We start from the raw sequence: 20,407 nt of genomic DNA, 5'->3' as shown, positions 1-20,407 counted from the left end.
TCGCTCTAACAAGGACAGAAAGAGATGTGGAAGGCCAGATGTACAACTGAACAAGAGGATAAGTACATCAGAGTCTCTAGTTTAAGAAATAGACGCCTCACATGTCCTCAACTGACAGCTTCATTGAATTCTACCCGCTCAACACCAGCTTCATGTACAACAGTAAAGAGAAGACTCAGGGGTGCAGGCCTTATGGGAAAAATTGCAAAGAAAAAGCCACTTTTGAAACAGAAAAACAAAAACAAAATGTTTGAGTGGGCAAAGAAACACAAACATTGGACAACAGATAATTGGAAAAGAGTGTTATGGATCTTAACCCCATTGAGCTTTTTTGGGATCAGCTAGACTGTAAGGTGCGTGAGAAGTGCCCGACAAGACAGCCACATCTATGGCAAGTGCTACAGGAAGCGTGGGGTGAAATGTCACATGAGTATCTGGACAAACTGACAGCTAGAATGCCAAGGATCTGCAAAGTCATTGCTGCACGTGGAGGATTTTTTGATGAGAACTCTTTGAAGTTCTGAACAATTATTATTATTATTATTATTTTTCAAATTGTAATAGTAATTTTTCACACTATTAATGTCCTGACTATACATTGTGATCAGCTGAATGCCACTTTGGTGATTAAAAGTACCAATTTCTTTCTAAGAGCAAAATCTGTACAGTATTCCAAACTTTTGGCCACCTGTGTATATTTTAAATAATTTCTGTTATATTTTGCATCATGTGTTTTCCTGGATTCTTGGAGTTAAATTAGACTTGAATACTAGAATGCAATGTTTCTTTCTTTCCAACTCTTTTTTTTTTTTTTTTTTTGCCGTGATGAATCAAGTTCTTTATGCTGCTTGCATGTTCCTTTGAGTCGCTGACCCCCTATTCATGTGTATTTACATATTCTTTGGGGAACACACTGAACAACATTCATATTTTCTATAATGTCATGTATTACATGAATATTATGGAATGGCTAATATAAATGGCCTTATTCTGATTTTTGTGACAAGAAAAAATACTTCACAGAGGTGATTTTAATGCAGTATTAAATAACTTTGCAAGAAGTTTTGAAAATATGTAGAAACATTCTGATTTGTAATTATGATTTATTTCTGGGTGTTGCCTTCGAATTCCGTTCAGATTAGTTGAGTCAAGTCAAGTCGACCTTTATTTATAGAGCACATTGAAAAACAACAGAAGTTGACCCAAAGTGCTTTACAGATCAAACAAACAAAATGACAGATTAGATGATTTCCTAATCCTGCAAAGCGCAATAGCCTTGTTTAAAGGGATAATATCCCTTTTAATATGTTTGATTCCACCATTGTGGCCTTTTGATTAATGCAATGGATGGCGTGTTTGTGGTTGTTTAATAAAATATGACTTCAGAGCCGTAGCTATTGTGCTGCTGGCTGATTCTGCCTCCACTGCACTGCACTGTGGGTTGAGAATAGAGCTCGCCATTATCTTACCCAATTAAGTTCCTCAACAATGCTAGTTGGAATAAAACAAGATCTTTGGAGCTCACACAGGATCTTGTAACTTCACACACTTGGCAAGTCTTGGCAAAACATTTTTTATAGACTTATGTGTTATTAACCATAGTATCAAATGAAGCATTGTGTTAATCTAATTATAACATACTCAAGTCTTAGATGGAGGGGATTTTTCTGTCCATTTATTATAATGAAGATATAGATCACAGTAATTTTAATGCAGAGGAACAACGTCCAATTAAACAAATAATGTCTTCAGCAAAATAACTTATGAGGTCTCTAGTGGTTGTCATGTCCCGCTGGAATCTTTCTTTTCCATGAACTTCGGATAATGGCTCACTAAAGCTTGCCTTCTTGGAAGCAGATTTCAGACCAGAGTTTATAGTTGTTTGTTATAATCCAGTTGCAGATTTTAGATGTCTTATTGTGATTCTTAGTGAAAGGTCACAGATACAGTGGATTTATTCTGTTGAGATTGATGCGTTGCTTAGTGCTATATGCTTTGAACCTTCACTCTTAAAAATTAGGGTTTCAAGAACAATCTCATGACTTAATAATAATTCGTATGAGATGGCAAAACCAAAAGGTATTGTATATTACTTTTATTTCCATAGAGACCAACCAGTCAACAAACTGAATTTGTTAATCGATAAAATACAGGCATAAAATTTGAGCTGGCCCCCTGTCCAACACTTTATTTTAGATAATGAAACATCAGTGAAAAAGTTGGCTACTTATTACATATTTATTTATGCAATGCAAATAACAAGTATGCCATTAAGTGTTTGAGTAAGGGGTTAGACGCTATGGTTAGGTTTGGGTTAGAGGTTAAACTTGTTGTAACAAACATTGTATGTTTTTGTAGCCAACTCGCACAATTTCTGATGATTCTGCCATCTTGTTACTATGACTTGTCATGAGAAGATTTGAGACAGGGCTTGATTCCAGTTACTTCCAAAAAGGGGTTTACCACAGAATACTTTAAAAGAACCTTTTAAATTACATAAAGCAATTTATTTTCTAGTTATTTTAGAAAGTATCTATGTACTTGTGCTTTAAAGAAACCAGAAACCAATGTGCTGATCCAAAGAGCATGTACTGTAAGAGTATGTACTGTATGAGTATGTACTGTATTTGATGAAGGATGCACTTCTTAGCTGGTAAAACAGAATGTTCTTTAGGTATGCATGCGAGTATATGAATAGATTCAGGACATACTTCAGGGATGTGAGTATTCAAATCAAATCAAATCAAATCACTTTATTGTCACACAGCCATATACACAAGTGCAATGGTGTGTGAAATTCTTGGGTGCAGTTCCGATCAACATAGCAGTCGTGACAGTGATGAGACATATACCAATTTACAATAACATCAAATTAACACAACACAATTTAAACATCTGTTATACATAATTACACTCAACTTAAAACATCACATTAACACAACACAATTTAAACATCTGTTATACACATAATTACACTCAACAATATACAAATAATAACATACACTGTACAGTATACAATAGGCTGTTTTTTTTTTTTTTTTTTTACTATATAGATACACATTATTCAATAAAAATTAAAAATAAAAATATATAAAAAAAAGTATATATATATATATATATATATATATATATATATATATATATATATATATATATATATATATAGAATGTACAGTATTGTACTGTATTGACATTCACGCTGTCGGTTGATAGTCAGTTGTTAAGAGAGAACATAATATAATAATAATAATATAATTTATGACAGTCCGGTGTGAGATATAAGAGTAAGGGTAATAAAGTGCAGTGCTGATGTATTTTGATCGTGGGAGATCAAGAGTTAAGAAGTCTGATTGCTTGGGGGAAGAAGCTATCATGGAGTCAGCTGGTGTGGGTCCTGATGCTGCGATACCGCCTACCTGATGGTAGCAGTGAGAACAGCCCATGGCTCGGGTGGCTGGAGTCTCTGATGATCCTCCGAGCTTTTTTCACACACCACTTGTATATATTTCCTGGAGGGAGGGAAGCTCACCTCCAATGATGTGTCTGGCAGTTCGCACCACCCTTTGAAGTGCTTTGCGGTTGTGGGCGGTGCTATTGCCGTACTAGGCGGAGATACAGCCAGTCAGGATGCTCTCCACAGTGCAGGTGTAGAACTGTGTGAGGATGTGGCGGTTCATTCCAAACTTCCTCAGCCGTCTCAGGAAGAAGAGGCGCTGATGAGCCTTCTTCACAACGACTTCAGTGTGGATGGACCACGTGAGTTCCTCAGTGATGTGGACACACAGGAACTTGAAGCTGCTGACTCTCTCCACTGGTGCTCCATTGATGGTGATGGGACTGTGTTCTCTGTCTTTTCTTCTGAAGTCCACCACAAGCTCCTTTGTCTTACTGACGTTGAGGGATAGGTTGTGCTCCTGACACCAGTGTGTCAGAGTGTGCACCTCCTCTCTGTAGGCTGTTTCACCATTGTCAGTGATCAGACCTACCACCGTCGTGTCATCAGCAAACTTAATGATGGCATTGGAGCTATGTGTTGCCACACAGTCATGTGTGTACAAGGAATACAAGAGTGGGCTGAGAACACAGCCCTGCGGGGCTCCAGTGTTGAGGGTCAGTGATGAGGAGATGTTGCTGCCTATTCTAACCACCTGGCGTCTGCTTGAAAGGAAGTCCAGGATCCAGCTGCACGGCGAGCTCTTTAAGCCCAGAGCCCGGAGTTTCTCATCTAGCTTGGAGGGCACTATGGTGTTGAATGCTGAGCTGTAGTCTACAAACAGCATTCTCACATAAGTGTTCCTTTTTTCCAGGTGGGAGTGAGCAGTGTGTATTGTAGATGCAATGGCATCATCAGTGGAGCGGTTGTTGCGGTAAGCAAACTGCAGCGGGTCAAGATTGAGTGGCAATACAGAGCAGATGTAATCTCTGATTAGTCTCTCAAAGCATTTGCTGATGATGGGGGTCAGAGCAACAGGATGCCAGTCATTTAAACAAGTTATTTTTGATTGTTTTGGTACAGGCACAATGGTGGATGTTTAAAGCATGTGGGGACTACAGACAAAGAGAGGGAAAGGTTGAAAATGTCCGTAAAAACACCAGCCAGCTGGTTCGCGCATGCTCTGATGACGCAGCCCGGAATGCCGTCTGGACCCGCGGCTTTGCGAATATTCACCCGTCGGAAGGATCGGGTTACATCCGCTACAGAGACAGAGAGTGAACTAACCTCTGTAGCTTCAGCCGCGAGAGCTCTCTCCGCGAGGGCGGTGTTATTTCCCTCGAAACGAGCATAAAAAGTATTTAGCTCATCCGGTAGAGAGGCAGCGGTGTTCATGGCGGAGTTTTTATTCCCTTTAAAGTCCGTGATGATGTTAATTCCCTTCCCAATCATCGAGAAATGTAATGAAGCCCACCTGCCCACATTGCTCGAAAACCTTTTTATTAAAGGGTCAAAATTAACACTAACTAAATCAGACAAATTAGCTGGGTATAAAATCCACAAATACTTAATGCCCTGTTTGGGCCACTGGAAGGCGCCCGGCTGGAAAGCCGTTATTGGACAGTACGCTGTCAGAGCCAAAGCTTCAGATTTAGACCAATTGACATTGTATCCTGAGAACTTGGAAAAGGAATTCATAATTCTGTGGAGGCAAGGCATAGATCTAGTAGGTTCAGAGACAAATAATAAAATATCATCTGCGTAAAGCAGAAGCTTATGTGCCACACCTCCCGCAACCGCCCCTGGAAAATCATCCTCCTTTCTTATCGTGGCTGCTAATGGTTCCAGGGCAAGACAGAACAATAATGGGGAAAGAGGGCAACCCTGCTGAGTGCCCCTATCCAGAGTAAAATAATCTGAAATTAATCCATTTGTTTGTACCGCTGCTACAGGGTGTCTATAAAGTAACTTAATCCAACGAATAAATGTATTCCCGAACCCATACATTTCCAAAATTGTAAAAATTTAATCCCATTCTACCATATCAAACACCTTTTCGGCGTCAAATGAGATGGCAGCGACCGGAGACTGATCATTCGCTACTGACCACATGATATTAATGAGACGCCTAATGATATCAGAAGAGCTGCAGCCCCGAATAAACCCCACCTGATCTATATGTATAAGAGATGTCATAACCTTACTTAATCGGTTAGCCAAAATTTTTGCATCTAGTTGGATCAGGGAGATTGGACGGTAACTTTTACCACTTTGATCTTTGTCCTTTTTAAGAATCAGACTGATCCGGGCTTATGTCTTGGTTAGAGGAAGCTTTCCATTCTTTAATGATTCGGTATAAACCTCTAACAAAAGTGGAGCCAGTTCTGTAGCATAGGATCTAAAAAATTCTGCGGCAAAACCATCTGCCTTGCCAGTAGGTAGGGACTTTATTACCTCGTCAGACTCCTCCAAGGTTATCTCAGAATCAAGAGCGTTTTTTTTGCTCAGTCTTCAGTTTAGGAATATCTAATGGTTCCACAAAGTTTCTAATATCTTCATCAGTAAATGAAGACCTGGAACTATAAAGATCAATATAGAACTCTTTAAAAGCATTATTAATATCAATGGCTGAGGTAAAAATGTCACCACCAGAAGATTTCACTGAGGGAATAATAGAAAGAGACTCTCTCTGCTTTATATATCTAGCCAAAAGCTTCCCTGCTTTGTCCCCTGACTCAAAGTATGACTGTCTTGCCCTGAATAACCAAAACTCCACTTTCTGCGACAAAATAGTATTATATCTATATTTCAATCGGATCAATTCTCTGATGACATACAGCGCTTCAGCTCTGCCTCTGCACTTTTAATATTTCCTTCCAACTCCATGTGTTGTAGTGCTTTGGATTTTTTGATGAATGAGGCATACTGTATGATCCGATTCCTAAGAACCGCCTTAAGTGCCTCCCAAGCCATGCCTACAGAGGATACCGAGGACCAGTTGGTCTCCATATAAATATTGATTTCAGTCTTTAACATTTGTTGGAAATCAGGATTTTGCAAAAGGGATAAATTAAGGCTCCAACTATATGATTTCTTTTTCTCTATATGTGGCAACACCTCTAAACTCACCAGGGCGTGATCTGAGACTAAAATGTTTCAATCCCTTTAAACTCAAAGAGTCCATGTATGCCTACGAGAGCCCCCACGACAACTTTGCTGTCGGATTGCTCAATTTTGCCTCAAATTTGTAAGGCAAAATTACATAACATCAAATATTTTGTAAAACAAACCCCAGCCAATAGGCAGAATAAACACAAAGAATGTGTAGACTCATTCACATAACTGTCTCGAAGGTGTGTTCCTTCACAAAACAAATTCCAGCTGATATAAAGCCATTCAGTTTCCTCGGTCAGACAAACGAATCTTCAGTGAGCCAGCTGATGAGTGCAGCAGAAGACATAATCATTCCAATGTCCCACGAAAATACTCCACAAATCATACTCCAGCCAACAGGAGGCTGGATAAGCACAAGGAACTGACAGATTCATCCATAACTGTCACGGAGTAGTGTTATTTAACAAAGCAAGCTCCAACCGCTAGGCGGGACCAGCACAAAAGGAAACGAAACACGCATTGGATGGTCAAGAGTCAATTCACTCGGAGGCCGCATAAAAGTATATCCCATAATTTACACAGTCCGCCAACTTTATAAAAGACATCCTTTGTGTGGGCTTGTAGATATTTTGCGGTCATCCGTAGTGTCTATTCTCAATCTGCCCGGGAACTTCATTGTAAAAGTGACCTTCCGTCAATGCAAAAGTTTCTTTAAGGAAAAGTGTTAAACCATAAAACAAAACAAATTCCAGCCACTTGGCGGAGCCAACGCAAAAAGAAACAAAAATGGTGCCCAGCTTCCTCCGAAAGCCAGAGTAGGTACAGTGAGTCAATCCACTCACAAGAAAAACACCAAATGGTTACTCGCCCATTGTTTCAATAAAAGACATTGCCTGATTGGGACATGTAAATACTTTGCTGCTGTCCTTGGTGTTTATTCTCAGTCTGGCCAGAAACATCAGAGCAAAAGTGATTTTCCGCTGATGTAAGAGTTTCTTGCATTCCTTAAACCGATCGCGTTTCTCTCTTGTCGAGTTCGCAAAGTCCGGAAACAAGAAAATATTGTAATTCTTCCAAGAAAGCTTTCATTAGATTCACGCCTGGCGCAACACGAGATCTTTAACGGATGATCTCAAAAATTTGGCCAGAATCAATCGGGGCCTTTCTCCCTCAGCAGATCTGTGAGCTGGGACTCTGTGAGCTCGCTCGATTTCCAGCTTGTGGCCTGTTATGTCGAGCAGACTCTGGAAAAACTTGTCTAGGAATTTCACCGTATCTCTGCCCTCCTCATGCTCAGGAATTCCAACAATTCGAATGTTATTCCTGTGGCTTCTATTCTCAAGATCTTCAAGCTTTTCAAGAACACGTTCCAAATCAACTTTGGTCACGGGCGGATTAGCGGCTAATTCCTCCTCTGATGCCTCCAGATAATCAATTCGTTTTTCAACATCTGTCACTCTTGTGACTAGCTCAGAGAATTTTTTTTCCAGCACCGTAATCGAGCAACATATTACAGCGAGATCCTCTAAGTCCGCAAGTACCTTCGTCAACATCACCGATATTTTGGACAGTTGACACTGGATTCCTTCTTCCGCCGCGCCATCCAAATCGAGTCCCCGGTCCACAGGCCTGTCTGGGCTTTCATCTTGACCCGTAAGTGTTTTTTAATGTCTCCAGAGCCCGAGGATTTTGACTTCTTTGCCATGTTTACCTCAAACAGTAAATGTTTAACTGGGTGTATCGAATTTCACCGGATTATATCATGAAAATAATTAAAAAAATTTGCAAAGTGCACAGAGTTGTCTCTCACACGTCTGCCCTTCGCATGGCGTCACGTTGCCATCACATTTATTTAAGGCAGTTGACATTATATGACATTTTAATGGTTTAATTCAGTTCTGTGTGATTTCTGCAGCCCTATACAAAGTTTTAAAGGATATCACTTTAACCAAGAATAAACTTTAAAATGTTAAAATGAATAAAAACTCTGTAATCGTTTAATCATTTATTAAGCATTACATTTTATATTTGTTTGTCATGGGACCAAAAGGAGTTTTCAGAATATGCCAAAAAAAAATAAAAATAAAATAAACCACAAAAAGCACCATAAAACAATAATAAAATGAATCCATACATTTGTTAGCTATAATCCAAATCTTCAGACTGCTTTCTATGAAGAACAGACCCAAATTCAAGCCTTTTATTCAATGATCTTCGTCTCCATCCGCCACAGCGCCATTGCCCCCGCTGTAACAGTCAACCCGCATTGGTTTCGTTTTCAAAATTCAACAAACATGTATGTTTAAATGTTACAAATATTAATGTACACATAGTTACTAATATTAATGAGATCAGGCAGCTAAAGGAGCATGCTTTGCTGAACCTAAGGTGCTGGAAAAAAGTGTTGCATATTTTCTTCCCACTTCTTAGTTCCACTCTAAATCTTCCATTGATGTAATTGCAGCTTGCAAACAATTTGTGATCTTGGGAGAAATTTTCTCGGAATTTGAATTCAATTTGCTCTCTATTGCAAACAATTAATGCATATTCAACAAAGAAGATTACAACATTATGCTGTAATGAGTTGATAGAAATTGAAGGTTAACTTTTGTTAAAAATATGAAGACTATGATGCTGGTAGATGCTGTTAAGTCAACTGCTTCTGCATGAACAGCAGACTCTTTCTTATGAAAGAATGAGAACAGGGACACCTGGGCACCAACATAGTAATCCATTCTGGTACAAGAACAGTTTTTGAGTACAGTCATTACTTTTAAGGTCCATGTTTTGGATAATATGAGAATCCACCTTTACTTTGAAAACCACACCTTTTGCAGTGTGAAAATGGAAAAGCATTTGACAGTTTGCATATTGTAGGGTGAGTTATAAAAATTATTTTTTTTTTAAATCTTGTTTAAGACTTTGAAAAGGCACTCTAGAATGAAAAAGAGAGTTGTTTAGCATTTGCATTTTATCTGTAATATACTGTATATTGATATTTATATACTGTACATTGATTTTCATGGAAGGTATTTCTGTGTTTACCTTAGCACTGGCAGCTTAGATATTTTTATACACACTTTTTTCCCTTACATGTACGTGCCATCAGCAATACACTAATTATACACAAATGGCTTCAAAGCAACAGTGTGCATTAATGTAACAGATAACACACTGAGTACAGTTGTTGCGGTAAATAAACCCTAGATGACTCTCTTATGATTGGCAAACATTTCTCAGTTCCTGTTTTGCCTTCATGTCAAGTTATGCTTTGTAAATGGTAGTGCACCCTTTTGGAGTTGTTGCATAAACCTCACTATCCGTGATTTTTCGTAACTCATTATGTCTGACATGGGAGAATGATTAGTTAGAATGTATCGAGACATTTTGTGTTGCTGTGGTCACTCTTTTGAGAAGAAGAAAAAAGGTTGTTTGCATGCCAAAAATGCATAATTTAGAACTTTCAAAGTTCTCCCAAATTATAGACACATCAGAATGAATAAATATATTGTGCTCTTATGTGTGAGAAAGAAAGCAAAGTTTATGCCAATAGCTGTATACTAAGTTTTTCACGGTAATGACTATGAGTAATAAGATGCAACAGTTCATGCTGCTCATTTTGGTGCAGTTTGTGTAAATAAAATGTAATGTGTGTTTTCAACATCAGTTGCGTAAAAATTTCAATCCCAGCCTTAACTACAATCAATTTAATGAAACCTCTAATCCCAGTGTGAACTTGTGGTTTTCATACATTTATACAATACTAAATAGCAGATTAGTATTACATTGTGAATTATTAAATTTTGGTTGTGCTTTTCGAAATTTAATTTGCTCAATTTGGTTGGCAGGGTTTCTTTCATCAGTAGTAGGTGGTGGAGATGGAAGTGCCTGAAGATTCTCCCAGTTACCCTGCTGCTGATGTGCCTTCCGACTTCAGGTAAAGGAGCAGTACACCTATTAATACAAAATATTATATTGCAAATAGTCTGGCCTGTGGAAATGTAAACTACTGTTCTAATGATCTATTATGTATGTACTGTAAATGGTACTCATCATGCTAATCAACATTGCCTCCATCTCATTAATTCACTTCTTTCACCCTATTTAATTTCTCATCTCTTTCATTTACTTCTTAGTTTCATTTACTACTGCTCATTTCAGTAGTTCTCTTTTTCATTTATGTGTGTTTATGTTTCAAACCTTCCTTTAAAACCTCCTCAAGTTTGGTTAGAACAGAATATAGTTACATTTCTTCTTACATTTCATCCACCTTTATTCATTGTATGCTGTTTGTTGTGTTTGCAGTATGTTTGCTTATAAGTAGCAAAGTCATAATAGAACATAGTTCAGCACAGCATTCATAGAGCAATTTAAACTCTTGAGAAGTCAGAATATACAAGAAACCTTTTTTTCATGTTTCTGTTGCTTAACTGGTAGAGCATAGTGCTAGCAATGCTATCAGTGTAAATGTAACAAATTAAAGGAAGAAACATCTTACATCTCAGTCCAAATAAATCATGTTAGTTGTGCAGATTTACCTCATGCTAAAATGAAAAGAAAGATTTTAAAAGTTTTCATAGATTGCATACAGTTTAAACTGTAACCAAGGGAGAGATTTGAGATCTTGCAAGGTCTTTCACTGGTCTCACAACATGCATTGCCTGACTAAACTGTTTACCATGCCTGCTTCTGTGTTTAGGCCAGTTGTTACGCAAAACCTTTTTCAGTGATTTTTATAAAGCTGACCTAATCATTGTAATGACAGCTCCCTCTGAGATTGAGTTATTAAAGGGATAGTTCTGCCAAAAATAAAATTCTGTCATCATGGAAATGTTAGGTAGAATGTTAGGGACTGAAAGCCTCAGTTGCCATTCAATTTCATTGCATATTTCTTCCATGCAATAAATGTGAATGGTGACTAAAAGGCTAACATTCCACTTTACATTGCCTTTTTTGTTCCTTTAAAAAGAAAAAAAGTCATATGGTTTTGGAACAACATAAAATGATGACAGAAATCCAGAATTTGGCTGGACTATCACTTTAAAACATCATGTCTTTAACTGACCTCTTGAATCCTTAATCATTTTGTTGTTGCCGAATCGTTTAAGTTCTCAGTCAGCATATGAAAAGCATGTGTCTTTTTTAATATTAGTCACATACCATTGCTCGCCTGAGTTGTACGTACTGTTATATTGTTCCAAGTAATGTTTACAGCTCTTGGCTACCTGTCAGAAATGGTTTAGAGCAAAGATCATTTTAATGCTGGGAGTCTGAATCAGTGAAATTTTTAAAGTGTGTTAATCGTTTGAGCGATAGACAACCAAGGGAACTAGGAATCTTTTGAAATAATGACTTCTAATTTAGTTGAAGCCTCACTGAAAACAAATAATGAAATAATGTTTGGTGTGTAGAGACGGCCAAGAGCAATTTCGATCTAATTTTGATTTCAGAACAATGTGCCTATCTTGGGAGCATTCCAGACCTTATTTAAATCAAGTCTAAATTAAATGTTGCTCAGACTTGGAAAATTCTTGATTAAATAGCTTTGTCACATTGTGTAAACAGCGTCCACAGACACCAGATGCCAGAGATGGAATCTTTACTGTTCCTGTGCGAAGGTTTACCATTAAAACCAGATGCGATTATGGCACATAAGAGGGAATAAACCCTTTGTGCATAATTTCATAGTAAGCTTTTGTTGTTTGTTTTCACATTGAAACCGCAAATGTACACACAGGATGTCATACAGTTTGTTTGTTCTTGGAAAACCCTTATTTTTCGACCATGCTCTGCACTTAGCCAAGCACTCTTTTTTTTCCTGCTCATGGGTGTGTTTGTAGAGTTTAAACTCTTTTCCTACTGGATCTTTGTTGAACAACTGTTCAGTGTTTAAAAAAAAAAAAAAAAGACCAAGTGGGAAAAGTGCTTTCAAAAGAAGATCTTTGATGGTTGACATATATTTAAAGCGATTGTCTCAATTAAAGGTGCAATATGTAACAATTTTCATGTAATATTCGCCTTTTTTTTTTTTGCCAATGTGTGAACGGCTTGTAACGCAACTTAAAAAATGAGCCCTTCCCGGACTTCCTAGGTTGCCTATTAAAGCCTGTAGACTGATTTTCATGCAAAGGGAGAGGGTCGCTTTTGCCAGGAAAATCCCAAGGATGTGACATTTATGCGCTCTCCCGAGAGTCTTGCCTCAGTAATGGCTTCTCTTCTGCGTCAACAGACAGTCTGCAACACTAGATAATGTTATCTTAGATATGGAATCCAGCAAACGACCGGCTCCCAGCATAACACTGACTCCTACACAAACTCTGAGTAAGCCAAAAAAAAAAAAAAAAATGTATCTACTGAGTCCCATCTGGCTAAACGGGAACATGATCGTGGTCGAGCGAAAACTACAGTGAACATCGGCAGGGCATTTGATTCCTGGTGGGACCTTCGTTTGGTTTTGGGGATCAAAACCGATTTTGGGGATCAAAACCGACCCTGAATTGGCGTTCTTCTTATTGGACAGGTAAGCTTACATAACTGCAAAGCATGTGAAATATAGTGCCATAAGGATTGATATGTGTAATTTTAGCTAACTTGATTTTGCCTGCTAACGCTGACAAATTGCAAGCTACCTTGCTTTCTAACTTTCAAATAATTTCAACAATCTTCTCTTTATACTAAAAGTCAGGTATACAGGATAAATTTAAGCAAATACGCTGGTTTCTTATTCATAGTACAACATTTGACATACAAAACATACAGTAGTGCAACATAACTGCAGTGCAACAGTAAACTGTCTGGTATAGTTTGGTATGTAGCTATATGTGTGTGTCAGTATGCTATGTTAGCTGATAAGTAGTTTTAGTTTAGTCTCAAAGTTTGTAGTAAAACAATCATAACTGTAATTTTAATCATGCTACCTCATCTGTCAGCATGATGCCGGTAAATCATGTTCAGCCTCTTTGTATGTTACATCATTGTTTTGGCTGATGCTTGCTCGCGTTCCTATGGAGTGTGTGCAGCGAGCACGAGCAATAGGTAGCTGGCTGCAGTTCACTTAACGGCCACAGGTGTCATTAATAACAAGGGTTTCTGAATCTTACGTACTGCACCTTTAAAGGATTAGGATTCCTTATTTTTTTACCTCACAAAAATGGTAAGATATAATTTTTCTTTGATTTATTATTGTAGTACTCCTAAATTACTAACATTAAGATTAACATTGCTAGAGGTTAGTTTTATTTATTTATTTTTGGATTTTTTCCCCTTTTTTTCTCCCAATTTGGAATGCCCAATTCACAATGTGCTTTTAAGTCCTTGTGGTCATGTAGTGATTTGCCTCAGATGAATCCCAGTTGCCTCTGCAACTGTCAACCCACGCATCTTATCACATGGCTTGTTGAGCACGTTGCCACAGAGACATAGCGCGTGTGGAGGCTTCAAGCTATCCACCGTGGCAACCACGCTCAACTCACCACGCACCCCACCGAGAACGAACCACATTATAGCGACCACAAGTTTACCCCATGTGACTCTACCCTCCCTAGCAACTGGGCCAATTTGGTTGCTTATGTGACCTGGCTGGAGTCACTCAGCACGCCCTGGGATTCAAACTCCAGGGGTGGTAGCCAGCGTATTTTACCACTGAGCTACCCAGACCCCCTGCTAGAGATTAGTTAATATGCACACAGTTTTGCTGGTATTTATCTAACACTACATGTTAGCTCATGATCAAATAGTTGTAAAGTTATTACATCAATGCAATGTGGAGAATTATCTTTGTCTGTTTACTATACTGTGCCCGTAATGAGCGGCCCTCCCTCAATATCTTTAAAACTGCAAGCCACACCTGAGAAAACTTTTATAGTAGTAGATTTTTAATAGCATACATTATTATGTGGAAAAGAGCTCTTCCGTGCACTATGCATCTTAGATACCATGACCACTATATTTAAATTCTAAAAAGTATTGTCTGTTTTAAGCCTAACATCTTACTCTTGTCTTACAACTCAATCAACTATGACTAATTTTAACGAATATATCAAATTATTCTGTGCATTTTTGGAAGGGATTCACATAGGGATTCTTGGGGAGTCGTTTTTGAGTCTGACATATTTATTCAGTTAATCAAATACATCTACAAAGCTTATTCAAGTACAACCATATAGCGTGTTGTACTTGCGACATCGGAGGACCCCGGTATGAGTCCAGCAAAGTATGGGAATTGAAAATGTCATAGAAGCACCACAAAATGATGGAGTTGCTTTAGCTATTTTTACCAACACACAATGAACATTTCACATTTCACCTGCCGCAATATGTGTAATGAACCACATAATTTAATTTAGCAAAAACAGTGCCACAGTCACTTTATTTTCATGAGATCAGGCTGCATTTTGAAGAATATTTACATAGTTCTTTTCTTTACCATGATAGTCCATAGTGACCATGTCTGTCAAGCTCCAAAAAGGACAAAAAACACCATAAAGCTTGACAGACGTTGTGACTATAAACTGTAATTTTATGGAAAAGAGCTGCATAAAGATTCTTAAAAAAAAATCATTTTTTGCTCCACTGAAAAACATAACAGCATACATTTTTGGAACAATATGAGTGAGTAAATAAAAAGATAATTTTCATTTTTGGGTAAACAATTTATGCAGTAAGCAACCCATGTCAGATGAATGAAGAACACAGTAGACAACATGTAAACTACCAGGAAAGTGAGAGAAACAAGCAACTTGAGGATTAAAGTGTCTAAAAAATGCGGTGCAGCTGAAAGGGCTAGTTTTAATCATGCAGGTCTTTTTAGCCCTAGATCCATGCATCTGACATTCCATCCTTTGGCATCTTTCCAAAGCTGCCTTACTCTAAAAGGACATATTCACATCAAAGCTCTCCTTTCCTCCTGTGTAATCAAATGTTCTTTCATTGACCTTCACTTCACAAAATCAGCGCCTTTTTTTCTGACCTATCATGAATAAGAATACTGCAGATTCTTCTGGATCTGGAGTTTGAGATAATGACAGAGGAACACTCCAGAAATAAGGGAATAATTATGCTTTGCTGTTATACCATGTTATTACTTGTTATTACTAGTGTCACTTCAGCCAGAGACATTATAATGGGTGGAGATGGGCCACTCGTATACAGAGCCAGATTTCATTGAAAAATAAGGTGACTGTTTTTGGGGGGAAAAAATGATATTACAGGCAGTCCTTACACATATCGCAGCAGGTCTGAGGTGAAATGTCCACTGAGTGGTGCTAAAAGCTAGTTAAATTTGATCCCAAACAGATGAGGGTTTCAAGGTTAATGCTATATTGAGTTTTTAAATCAACAAATCCTAGCTCCCTTCCCTAAACATTTGCCTAAACCTAACCAATAATGTCAGAAAAAGCAAATGTAATTTGAAAAATGTAATTGCTAAAGCAACCACGCCATTTTGTGGTGTTTCCATGACACTCATGTGTCAACTTAAGGGCTCTTCAGGACTCCAGTCCTTTGCAATGCAAGTACAACACTTTATCAGTTGAGCTACTGCGCAATTGAATCACAATTGAACAAGCTTATAAATATAGTTGGTAATGTAATGCAAACGTTAAAATTTATCTCCTTACAAGTCGTGCACTATCGTAAAAGTGTTTTGATGTCATAATATAGCACTGTGTGAGGAACAGGGAAAAAAATAAGGGCCCTATTTTAAGAGCTGTCTGCATCCTATTATATAGTTCATTCCCTGTCAAGCACCAGCAATATAAAAAAAGACGATAGCCATAAAAAAGTAGTGTAAATGGACTGTATGCAATGAATTAGCAGAATGTAAATATGGACTTATGTTCCTTTGTGCATTAACTGCTTCCATGTTGAATGTCAGGCATATTCCTATGACAGTGACATGCTCCTTTTATGCAGTATGCATGGTAAATGTGGTTCTCATAAGAATTTGGATGTAGGCTCCATTAAATTATAGTTTGAATTATGAATCATTTTAAACAAGTGACACACAATTCATGGCTAATATGAACAGTGATATATTACCGGTCTTCCAGGTTAGGCATGCACTTCACTTCTACCAGTCGATTTTGCTTTCAAAATTAAATTAGTTTATTGAGAGACAAAACAATTAAACCAAAAATATTTCTAAACTCAAATGAAATAAAAATATAATCACAATAACAAAGTGGTAAAAACAATCCTATATAACCACTGCACAAAATCCAAACATTTCACCCTTTCCAACTTCTTCCCCCAGACTCTTTTGCATTGACTTAAAAATCACTCTACAGTAGGACAACAGGGAAAATATTAAAACAAATTAGATCATAAATATAACTGTAAATATAAACATAATAATAATGATAACTGAAAAGTAAGCCATGACCTCTAGAAAGTTTAACACAAATCTCTTTATGAAACTGTTATTTTCAGGGACGTAATTTGACATTCCACTATATTTTCCGAGTTTTTTTTTTTAATTTATTACCCCTTTATTATTTTTTTTTATTACCTCTTAGCCCAATGATCTATTCCTCAGGAAATTAGCAAACTGCACTTTGTGCCACTTCATTAACATATAATATATCCACAGTTTGCACCCATATGCCCACAGATAACGCAAACACTCCCACTCACAGCCACTTGCGCTTTGCACTGAAAATTGAGCTTAGAATTAGCGCTCTCACAAAAATTAGATAAGATGTTGCGGACAATCGTTGCATGTCGCTCTGCGCCTAGCGCAGTCACAAAAACAGAGCCCTAAGTGTTTAAGAACTGTTTGTCTACCCTTTCACTCATGATTTGTGTGAAATTAAATAAAAGTCATTGTTGTTTTAGGGCCTCTAGAGTTAATTTCGCCAGGAAACTGCCATGATATGTAGAGCGAGCCACGTAAAAATTATTTTGCAAAATTGTAGGTATAGTAACATAATTCTATGAGACCAGGTTGCTAATACATATGGGAGACAGCGCAACTGTAGGATGTACATTAGTAATTTTTTCTTCTTCTTTGTTTCTGTGTGTGCATATGTGTGGTTTGATTTTTTTTTTTTTATAATACTATTATATTATATTTATAATATAAAAATGTTTAATACTATTGTTGTCATATGTTATTTCTTATTTAAAATAAGTTTTTTGAACGAAATCTTGACCAACTATTTTGGAGATTTTGGGTCTTTCCCCATTCAAGATGAGAGCTGTACTTGCATGACTTAAACCAACGAAAAGACTTGCCTGAAAGGGACTTTAACTATAGTGCAAGCAAAAACTCTAAAGTTAATAGCCTTTGATCATTTGAAATAGTCCATCCATGTTTTATTTTATATGTGTGAATAAGATTGATTTGAATAGGGAGGTGACGTGTTTGGTCCCCTGACAGACACAGTGCAGAACATTGAGATGAGATGTTCTTAATGGGAAGCAGTGTTCTGGATCTGAGCACCAGACCACACTGTGCCAGGTCAGAGGTGTGGCTTCAGTGGGAAACTCACAAACACAGAGGCATGGTTGGCCGTGTCGCTTTTTACTGTGGCCCCACTCCGTAATGACAGCTGACAGCTTTGCACACATCTATAAAACAGCAGGATAATCCAGTAGTGTGGTTCCGTCCAATAGTGATTTCAGCCTCTCAGCAAAACACTCCGAGGCCACTTGTCAAAAGCTGATACCATTAATTTCCTTGTTTAAACCCCAGGCATGATGGCGGAAGGAGTGATCTTTTTTCCTTGAATTTTCCACCATTTTTGGTCCCAGGTGTTTCGACGGGGTCTTTTTTGTGGTGCGTTTTGCCGTGACCCAATTCACCAAGTGGTCTGATATTCTGATGTCACATCAGTGTTGTGTAATGTATTTGATCCTCCTGAAGGGAGTTATGTAATAGTCCCAGCATATGTGCCAACAAAATATGTCTGCTTTACATTTACAATGTGTTTTTTTGCATGTAAAATGTCTGCTAGCATTCATTTGCACAAATATAATACCAAATGATGTAGGTACATGTAGAAAAATTAGTTTAATTGTTTTACACTTTACAACTTGCCGTGATACAGCCAAAGATCGTTTAGCTTGAAGCCTTGATAGGTAATTTGTTGCTATCCAAAAGTGGTTTTCATCACATACTTTTCCTTTTCTTGAGTAATTTAGTTTCATTAAAATTTTGCTTGAATCCTAGCACAAAACTATGGGAAGGGAACATTAACTCTGGTTTAAGGACTGTTAAATTTGTCTTTTTTTTTTTGTGTTATTTCTTTAAGAGGTTATCCGAGAGAAGTTAATCTTGTTCGTCACTGTCAAAACAATCATTTAGAACACTTGGCCCGAGACACATAGTAACACCTTTTTAAGAATTGTGCTTTTGTCAAAATAAATCTCAAAAGGTTATGACAGCAATTTGTGTCCAGATATGCTTTTAAATGTGTTTATTTTGGAGATGGAGTTAAAAATGGCTTAAAAAAAAAAAGTTCAATCATGTTTAACACTCTTTTCCGTGATGTGTTGACAGTTTTGGTTTGGGCCTGGTTTACTGTTATTTTCTATGGTTAACCATTCAGTACAGACTATCACAGATAATGCTAAAGCTCAGACTAGTGCAGAATTCTGTACAAACCATGTTTTTTTTTTACATAAAGCACCTGTGTTCATGTGTGTGAACAAATCTTAGCCTGACCACAGGGCACTCTTTATCACAGGTCTCTTTGCATTCATTTCTTCCTGGCCCAGTGCAAATGAGCTTGAGTTTTATTGAGTTCAGCTTTTATACTGCAAAAACAAACAAACAAAAAAAACTTTTTTGTCTTGTTTTCCTATTTTCTCATTTTTTCCAAGTAATCAAGTCCTGTTTTCAGAGACATCTTACCAAATTTAGTGAGGTTTAGGCTTAAAACAAGACAAAAAAACAAAAACAAATTGCCAATGAATTTCAAGAAAATAATATAAAATTCAAGTAAAAACTAGTTTTTTTCTTAACACATTGGCAAATGTTTTAAATGTTGTAACTAAATTCCATTAGATTTCTCTGAAAACAAGTTTTTATATCTTAAAGGTATCATGTTTTAAGGATATTTAGGTATTTTTACTGGAAAACAAAACAAAGTACACACACTGTTGCTCCCAAATCAATGTAATAAGCTCACCGAGAGACAAAAATGTGACGTTTCAAGCTACATGCTCTTCATCAGACTCCAGCCTCTCATCCACACTAGAATGGAGTTTTCCTCCATTGAAAATGAAGCGTTACAAAAACACTCTCCATAACCACCTACTTCACTGTTAGGAAACTGAAAACAGAGTTTTCAAACAAATACGGATTAGTGTGGAAGGGCCATAATGATAGTGGTCCTGCTGCATTTAATAAAACTGAGTGTAAAACAATATGTTGAATATTTAGAGAATATTTAGAGCTTTCAGTGCCTACAAAATAATAAACTGCATGTAGTGATGCATTTTTATTTCAGCGCAGTTCAGCTTTACATTTCTTTCTTATAAGACAATCTTTTGCTCATGTTGAGAGTTTTAAAGGAATATTCCAGGTTCAATATAAATTAGTCTCAATCGACAGCATTTGTTGCATTTAAAAAATCTAAAATCGAGGTTACAGTGAGGCACTTACAATGAATGTGGCCATTTTTCGGAGGGTTTAAATGCAGATATGTAAAGCTTATAATTTTATAAAAGCACTTACATTCATTTTTCTGATAAAACTTGTGTATTATTTGTGCTGTAAAGTTGTTTAAATGTACATTTTTGCAGTCATTGTAGGGTTTTAGGATTTGTTGACATTACATCATCATGGCAACGAAGTTGTAAAATTGGCTCTACACAGAACTTTACACAGAAAAGGTTAGTAAGTGATTTTATCACATA

At 37.3% G+C, this 20,407-nt stretch overlaps 1 protein-coding gene across 3 annotated transcripts in view; it reads left to right on the top strand.

The window, feature by feature from the left end:
• The window catches only part of LOC127415939 (adhesion G-protein coupled receptor G6-like), a 66,861-nt gene that overhangs the window by 2,651 nt on the left and 43,803 nt on the right, over positions 1 to 20,407 (top strand). For all 3 annotated transcript variants that reach the window (XM_051654971.1, XM_051654970.1, XM_051654969.1), the window contains exon 2: positions 10,396 to 10,484. In XM_051654971.1, the coding sequence (XP_051510931.1) occupies positions 10,396 to 10,484 (89 nt within the window). The remainder of the gene's footprint in view (positions 1 to 10,395; positions 10,485 to 20,407) is intronic.

Source organism: Myxocyprinus asiaticus, chromosome 25, assembly GCF_019703515.2.
Source record: "Myxocyprinus asiaticus isolate MX2 ecotype Aquarium Trade chromosome 25, UBuf_Myxa_2, whole genome shotgun sequence".
NCBI lineage: Eukaryota > Metazoa > Chordata > Actinopteri > Cypriniformes > Catostomidae > Myxocyprinus > Myxocyprinus asiaticus.
The sequence above is the reverse complement of the archived record's forward strand: the minus strand, read 5'-3'. Positions and strand labels throughout refer to the sequence as shown.